At 43.0% G+C, this 8,402-nt stretch overlaps 1 protein-coding gene across 1 annotated transcript; it reads right to left on the bottom strand.

Moving 5' to 3' along the window:
- Positions 1-282: 282 nt before the first annotated feature.
- vac14 (vac14 homolog) lies at positions 283-4,374 on the bottom strand. The gene has a single exon (XM_079521467.1). It carries the CDS (start codon positions 3,948-3,950, stop codon positions 1,533-1,535), a length of 2,418 nt encoding a protein of 805 aa, XP_079377593.1. The 5' UTR covers positions 3,951-4,374; the 3' UTR covers positions 283-1,532.
- Positions 4,375-8,402: the final 4,028 nt, after the last annotated feature.

The following is an 8,402-nucleotide window of genomic DNA, read 5'->3' as shown; positions in this document are numbered from 1 at the left end:
AAAATAAAACACACCCGCACACTGTCCTTGAATGCAAAGACGTTTTCATCATGTTATATTATTTCGTAAATGATAACCTTTCCCATTAAAAATGTCAGTGCGTTGGGCCCTTGCTTGGTCTTCTCCTATGCACCGGTCGCCTTTGTAGGTGTGCAAGAGACATGCTTTTGAACAAAGCAATGAAGAAATTAAACTTAGAATGAACACCAGTAGTATAGTAATAATAATTTGTTTTCCATTTTCAGCATGGACTATATTTGCCTACATAATGTTACACGATCATGGCAACTAAGTCGGAATTTTTAACATGGTCAAGTTTATTGTAATTCACACAGGTATCACAAAAAGTGCTGGCCTTCCTTAATAATGTGACACAGGCACAGTAATGAAAAGAAAAGAGACGGAATGTGTACATTTGTGTAAAAATAATCACAAGTCAGGAAAACAATCGAATCAACACATGGAAATGATATGGTGACAATTCTGACAAACAAGCTTTAACCACTTAGCTCTATTTTATAGAGACTTTGGCTATTCTAATAGCTGATCTACAAGCTCAAAACACATGACTTGACTTGACTTGTAAATCTGCTGTTTTTGGTGATTTAATATTCAATAATGTTCAAAGAAATGTGACCATTTCTACCTATGACATGCTCAAAGTAGGTACCGTATGCCAGGGTTTAAGTGATTAAAGAACAGTACTAAAGATGAGGCATTATGACCAAAACACAAGCATCATCAATGCCTTACTGGGTTGACATTGACAATAAAAAAATTGCCTAACAAGGCCTTATTCAGAGGACATTGACATAATAATATATATATATATATATCTTCTCTCTTATCATAAAAGAGAATGAATGTTTTGACAGAAGAGATAATTAGATTACATTTCAGCTGTGTACAAGATTACATCAGTGCTAATATTTGATTAGGCCATCTATTCATATACGGGTAGTTCAAGACAGCCCACTACAATACAAGTGCAGATTAAGATGAAATTGTAAAAGACTATGGAGCGTAATACTGAGATGTAATTCAACTTTACTTGAAGCATTGTTCATATTTCAATGGTAGACTGCTCCTGGTAGATGCAGTGCAAAATGATGAGTTATGCCGGAGGCATAATGGTAACATGATGACGCGACCCCCACCAGCGATCAAAATTGCACAAAAGTCCATGTGTACTCACTCACAACATCTCTACATAAAGTGGTATACTGCCATTATCCTCGAGTACAAGAATGTGTTCAAGAATATTTAACTGTCTCTAAGCCATGTGAGATCGCTCCCATGATGAACTCCAGACCAGAGAGTACATGTGTATTTTAGAGTACAAGAGAGTACATGTGTATTTTAGTACATAACATTGAATCTTTCATTAAGAAATTAATTAAATTAAGAAATCTCCTTTTTAAATACATTTTTGTCTTCATATATTTTTGTCTTCTCAAACACTAACCTTCATTAATGCTCTCCTATCTGTTCTCAGTAGTCAGAGGTCACTGTGGCACAAAAAGAAAATTAAGTCATATCAACTTCCTGTCGGGGTGGTCTGTGGCACGTCCAGAACGCAGGTGTCGAACTTCCAGGTGCTTGCTCTGGACCCGATCAAAGTGCTGCAAGAGGTCATTGTAGTCTATCTGGGCGTGAGGGGACCGGATCGGGCGCCCAGGGCCGTCCGTGTCAGACGTCACCTTTCGCCGGTCGGCGCTTGCCGGGGTGAAGACACTGGTGCCCTGCTGTTTAGATTCCATGTACTTGGACTCGTCGATAGTCCTCATGAGCTCTGGGTTGGGGACACAGCGCAGACGGTGCGAGAGCAGCTGGAAGGCCTGGCTCTGCGGCAGTAGCATCAATAGGCCATACAGGGCTTTGATCAGGTAGGGGTTGTTCTCCACGTCTAGGAGCTGGAGTCGCAAGTAGGTGAATATGGGGCTCTCGATGAGCTGGACCAGCTTGTCCACCTCCATCAGGAAGTCCACAGTCACCTCCAGGTCTCCAAACTTCTGGATGAGAGCGTATGCATGTTTATAGTTCTGCGTGAGGAAACAGAGTGACACGGTGGCCACGGGGTTGTGGCACCAGGACCGATACAAGCAGCAAAACAGCGAACAGCTCTCTTGCGTGTGCAGGTCTTTGAGCTGGTTGCGTAGCTGGAAGAGCTCGGCAGAGGTGAGCAGGATGGTGTTCAGTGTCTGGACCATGGTGGAGGCGAACTTCAGGTCCTCCTCCTTCAGCAGGATGTCAGCCATGGAATGGAAGATGTTCTCCGCGTGGAGCAGCAAGCACAGCTGCCTGATGATGAACGCCCCTCTATTCTCCAGCAACTTCCTCTCCAGGCTGAAGCGTTTCAGAAGATTAATCATGAACTTGTAGAAGTACGAGTTCATGCTCGGAGTAGAGGGGGACGTGTCCACTGCTTTGGAACCAGGCGGCTGCCCTAACTTTGGCACTTTGAGCTCCTGCTTGTTATCTATGTTGTCACAGGAGCCTGCTGGGTACGACTGACCGGCTGGCGATGACGCTATCTCGGCCAGCACCTCCAGATCCTTCAGTATGACCTCGTCGGACTCGTCAGACAACGTTTTCAGCAGCATAGGAAACAGGCTGTCTGTGTGACGGAACATCTTACGTGGCGTCTTGATGTAGAGATGGTAGAGCCATTTCAGCACAGCGATGCGGGTCATCATGCCCGTGGAGACATCACGGAGGTGGCGGTCCAGAACTTGAACGATACCGTCCAGGTCCAGTGTCACCTGAGGCCGGTCAGCGGTCGCTGGGGTGAAGAAGCTGATATTGCTCAAGCCAACAGACTCCTGTGACGCGCTGAGCATATCGTTGCCGTCACCTTCCGTCTTGGGCAGACCGTCTTCCCTGGGAGGTGATTCCGCGTCTCTCGGGCCCACCTCGTCCTCGTCATCCTCGGGGGTGACCAGCTTCATCAGGCTATGGTTACACGCGCTGGCCGCTTCTTTGGTGCTCTTCTTCCTGTCGTCGTACGAGAGGCAGGGCAGCACCGCAGTGAGGATGCCAGAGGAGTAGGGAAGCACCACCCTTCCCGCCAACTGGATAAACTCTCTCATCCAGGTCATAGCGGTCAACTGGATGAGGTCATTGGTGAGTTTGGACTCGTCTGCTACCTGGCAGTGGATGACCAGGATGTTGGCCATTTCTGCAAATTTCACACTAGAAGGCGTTTTCTTGATCTCCTTCAGAAACTCTCCCAGCACCACCTCGCATGTGCGGCGGATCTCTTTGCTGTTGTCACCCAGGATCTGGAACAGTCCGTCCAGGATCTCGGGGAGGTAGTCCAAGAGGTTGATGTCTGGCACAGACTCCAGGACCAGTATCCAGGTGATAATGAACTGACGAGCATACTGATTGTTGGAATATATTCTCTCTCTCAACAAGGGGACAAATGCCACCAAATCAAACTTGTTACTTTCCGTCACTATGTCCTTCAGCAGCCTGTCTAGTAGCTCAGATCCACTTTTCACATTAGGATCAGGGTCCGCAGCCAGCTTGCTGAGCCCGTCAAAAAGCAGATTAAAGTGGGGTAAAACGGCCCCCCTGGCCACCTTAACTATGTTGTAGAGGGCCTCGCAGGCGTAATAGCGCAGGCGGCTGTCAGAGTCATTGAAACACGTGAGCACGGGCTCGATCAGCTCCTTGAGATACAGACCCGAGTCTTTGCCGAGAGCGATGGAGCAGGCGGCCAGCCCGATGAGACCCCCTTTGCGGCTGTGCGGGTGCTGGGACAAGGCGAACTCCGCGGCCAGGATCTGGATGACATGTCTGATCTGAGTGGAGTTGTTCTGGGCCACGAACTCGCGCACCAGCTTCTCTATCTCCAAGGCAGCGACTTTCCTTTTCTCGTACAGCTTATCGTTGAGCGCCCTGACGATGTTGGGCGTCAGCGGCGAGAAGTCCTTCTCCTGGTTCATGTTTACAAGCTGTGGCGGCACTTGAGTCGGCCAGAGAACTGCGCTGTATCAAACGGCAGCTTTGTACTTTATGTACAGAAACCTTTGAAAGTAATTCCGCTCGGCTTCACAGAGAGCGGAAAATGTTTTCATTCGTCGCAGCTGTCTAAAATACCAAGGTTGAGTCGGGTCGCGTCAGAATGAATCACGTGATTAGCCGGTAGTTTTAATCCATAACGTTATGTGGTCGTATGATCGAGCGATTTGATAAGAACTGTGTGTACTTTCAACTGAAGTGTGCGCGAGTCTTGGACGCTGTTTAAAAGTTGAAAATGCGTAATGTTTTCAAGCAGAGTGGTCGTGCTACGAAATTAGCACTTCTGCTAGATGACGCTTATTTGAAACGTCACTGACTAAACCTTGGTATCTTTTTCTAGAGTTGAGTTCGTCCCGTCTTGCGGAAGTGGCGTACGTAGTGTTACGTTTATTTGGGTCCCTGTGGCCACAACTTGTGTTGTTGTGTACCTCCTACTCCTACCTCGGTGCATTTGACTAGTGCCAGACCGTCTGCCAGTAGTGGTCTGGCTTTCTGCAATTTGTTATTTGTTACTCATTATTCCATGATCGCCATTCGCCAGAGTAAGAGAAAATAGAAATGTCTAACATTGCCTCCACTGCAACATTACATTTAATCAGAATCCTCAATAAATCATTGAGAAATCTCTCTCTCTCTCTCTCTCTCTCTCTCTCTCTCTCTCAGGCTGTTTTACAACAATATTTGTTGTATCTTTCCAGGTAAACCAGCATATGAAAATACAGGTATACAAAATCTGCTAAAAGGATAAGACCAGAAAAATCCCTGAAACCTGTTTACATAATATGGGTACTCCATTTTCAATTCATCACAACATTCACAAATATACACTTCTATGCAAAAAAATAAAAATAAATCATCAGACACACGGTTAGAACATAAGGGAAAATATGTACAGTATAGAAAAATAGTTAGAACAACAAAAGATAATGGTTCATGGATGATGTGTACAACAGTAACTACAACAAATGTAATAAGTAGGCCTAATACTCATATTATTTTAAGCAAAGTCACTACAGTGTCTGGGATGTTACATATGATAATCATTAGGCCTATGTGAAGTTAGATCTGTCTTTTCTACAGTGGCTGGACCTCCCATATATATCCTATATGCCTACAAGGAATCTTTGGAAAGGATTGGTTTGTAGCTGCAAGCAATTTAGATGCTACTTAAATACTCTCTAGTCTCTATACTCTATACATAGTATCTACTGTAAATTTCTTGAAGCCAATTGATGAATTTGAAGCTCTGATGAATTGAAAATGGTGGACCCTGTTGGAAACAAGTGTAATGCTTTATCATGGTGTCGACCACAGTAACAGTTTTTTTTATTGAGTTTGAAATGTACCCATTCTGCTTACTGTTAATAAAAGTTTCAATCAATCAAATTGGTGTGTGATTGGATTACAGAGTTGGATTATGAAGATGAATATCAACCAGCTGCAGAGATGAAACGCACAAACTAAATATACCAGGTAATATTCACATGAGGGGCGGCGGTGGTTCAGGTGTAGAGTGCCTGGATGGTAACCGCAAGGTTGCCAGTTCAAACCCGGGCTCCCCCAGAGTTAATGTCGAAGTGTCCTTGAGCAAGACAATGAACCCCTAATTGCTCCCGATGTGCTAGTTGGTGCCTTGCATGGTTTCCGTTGCCATCGGTGTATGAATGTGTGTGTGAATGGGTGAATGTAATGCACAATCTCTGTAAAGCGCCTTGGATAAAGGCGCTATATAAATGCACCATTTACCATTTACTATTTCATGGCCTTCATTGGGTTATTTTTAAATAGAATAATCTATATTAAAATAATATCAGGGAAATAATTTACAAATATATTTGGGGGAGAGGTGCTTTGATGAAGACTTTCCAAGGTCGAAACATGTTGGCAGTTAACTTTTAAATAAATAAAGGCTATTCCTCTTTTTGAGGGGCGCTATCCCCTATGTCCAGCTTTGAGGGTTTGTGCACATGTGTTAACACAAACATTGAATGCCATTGACGAGTCGCCCCTTTACCAACTCGCCCAGCGCGTACAGCCGTCGGAACTGCGTGGCCTGGTATTCCTAAAGTAACCTAAGTAAATTATGCTGTTAAACCTACTGTAACCCTATTCCTAACCTTAACCCCAGTAAAACGTATTCTCAGTAATACAAAATAAAGAATACAAGAACCGCGGCACCGAGCGGTCGGCGTGAGGTTGGCGGAAAAAATCGAAGGGCGAGATGGTTTAGGGGCGACCTGAATGGCCAGCTTTGAGTGTGTGTAAGCACAAACAATACGTAAACACAAATATTGAAGACGAAGGTGAGGACGCAAATTGTGATTGGCCAGAATGAGATAATACAGGATGATAAGTGCCCCTCACTACACACAAGTGTGATGTTTTTTTTTACTCCTGGGTGCCTGGATCGTCTGTTGTTTTTTCATAGGTCATGGTGGACATTTGAAGATATGGGTGAAGTGACATAGCAGTTTTGCTATGTCACTTCAGTGACAAACATGTATAAATAAAAACATATATTTGTCAAAAACATTCTGAATATTGTGCAGGGCATTATGCTTTATGCAGGCATATCTTTCATTTGTATTACTTTGGCTATTCAAAAATAGCAGATATACAATCATTTTGGGGATCCACTGAAATAGCAACATAATGGAAAATTGTTAGGATTTAGATTAGAAGCTGTTTGTAGAAACGACCTCAGGTAGGGTTAAAGGGAGTAAGAATATAATAAGTAATTGATAAAGTGTGAAATGTTTGGTCAAGTCTCGACTCTCGAGTGAATATGTATTTATTTCTTATTAAATTGACATAAAATCTTTTCAGATGGGATGACATAGGCCTAAGGTATGGGATGATATATGTCCTGATGAAGATCTTTTGACAACATTGACAGCAATCTAGTCTACAAGATTCGCTACACTACCAAGATAGTGAAGATACCCATGTTGTACCTGTCTAAATGCTTCCTTAGTCCACACTCACAACACCAGAGGGAGTTTAACAACAAACCATGTACTGCAACCCAGATTCGGCTCAAACAAGGGATTAAATAGATTTCGTCCTATGCCACTAAAATGTGGAATTTATACCAATTAAGACATGTGAATCTCATTTGTACGTCTCTAAATGTTCTGATGAATTAAGATGATGATTAAGTTGGACCCTGTTGTAAACAAGGTTCATCCACAGTAACGGTTTTTGTATTGACTCTTTCTTTAGTTTGAAATGTAGGCCCATTCTGCATACTGTGCTTGTCTTGCATCCTGTCCACAGATTGTGCATGCACTATGCATTGATTGATTCAAAGATTTTATTCACAGTTAGTAGAATGGGATGGGTACAGACAGTTCAAACGAAGGTACAGGTCAATACAAAACTGCTATGAGGATTGAACCAGAAAAAGCACTAAGACTTGTTTACATCAGGGTCCTCCATTTTCAATTCATCAGAACATTTAAAGACCTACATACAGTTCTATGAAGAAAAAAAAATCATCATAATTAAAGAAAGTAAAAAGGGCTGAAGGCCTTTTCAACCTGCATTTTGTTTCTGTCTGAGACCAGTAGTGCTGAGTCATCCGCGAACAGGAACAAGTTGCAGTCACAAGCTGATGCCATGTCGTTTACCTATATTAAGAATAGTAAAGGCCCTAGTATGCATCTTCTCAGATGGTAGTGCACACTGCAGAGTCATCCGCGAACAGGAACCAGTTGGAGTCACAAGCTGACCGGATCAGGGGATCTTCAAGACTCTTAGTATAATTTGATCGACAGTGGGAATTGGCTTTTGTGATGTTTGTTTCAGAACAAACATCAAATATTGGCTAATTTTCCTAATTTTCTAGCGCACAAAATAATCTGGATAATACTCCAATTTTCTGACCCAGATGTCATGTTGTTTTAACTTGTTTTTACCATGTTGTTATCATGGTATGATATAGGTATAGCAGCCTTACCATAACATTAACACTATCATATAAATCATGAAAAAGGTCAAAGGGGTGAATGTATCAATTGTGCTAATCTTCCATTCACTTTGGAAAAACAATCCTATTAGAAAAACAAGACAAGAGTAATTGCTTTCTAAAATAAATAAAAATGTGTTCCTATATATTATTTAATAATCATGTGTGAAAAGCTTTGAGGAGCGTGGCACTGTGATGGCTGCCCTGCTGTGGTTCCGCTCTAGCCTAAGATTTAGAGTGACTCTCGTAGATGTATTTTGATAAAATACCACGAGTCTAAATATTAGCTACGTCCGCTCCTTTTAACGCTGTCCTACTCCATGACTGGCCTGACCGTACAAAATCCGAAACCATGACAACCCACAACAAGACCAAAGCAGACCTGAACTATGCATAAGTAGACGCTAGG

The sequence above is a fragment of the Electrona antarctica genome (genome assembly GCF_951216825.1).
Source record: "Electrona antarctica genome assembly, chromosome: 14".
Classification (NCBI taxonomy): Eukaryota; Metazoa; Chordata; class Actinopteri; order Myctophiformes; family Myctophidae; genus Electrona; species Electrona antarctica.
The sequence above is the reverse complement of the archived record's forward strand: the minus strand, read 5'-3'. Positions and strand labels throughout refer to the sequence as shown.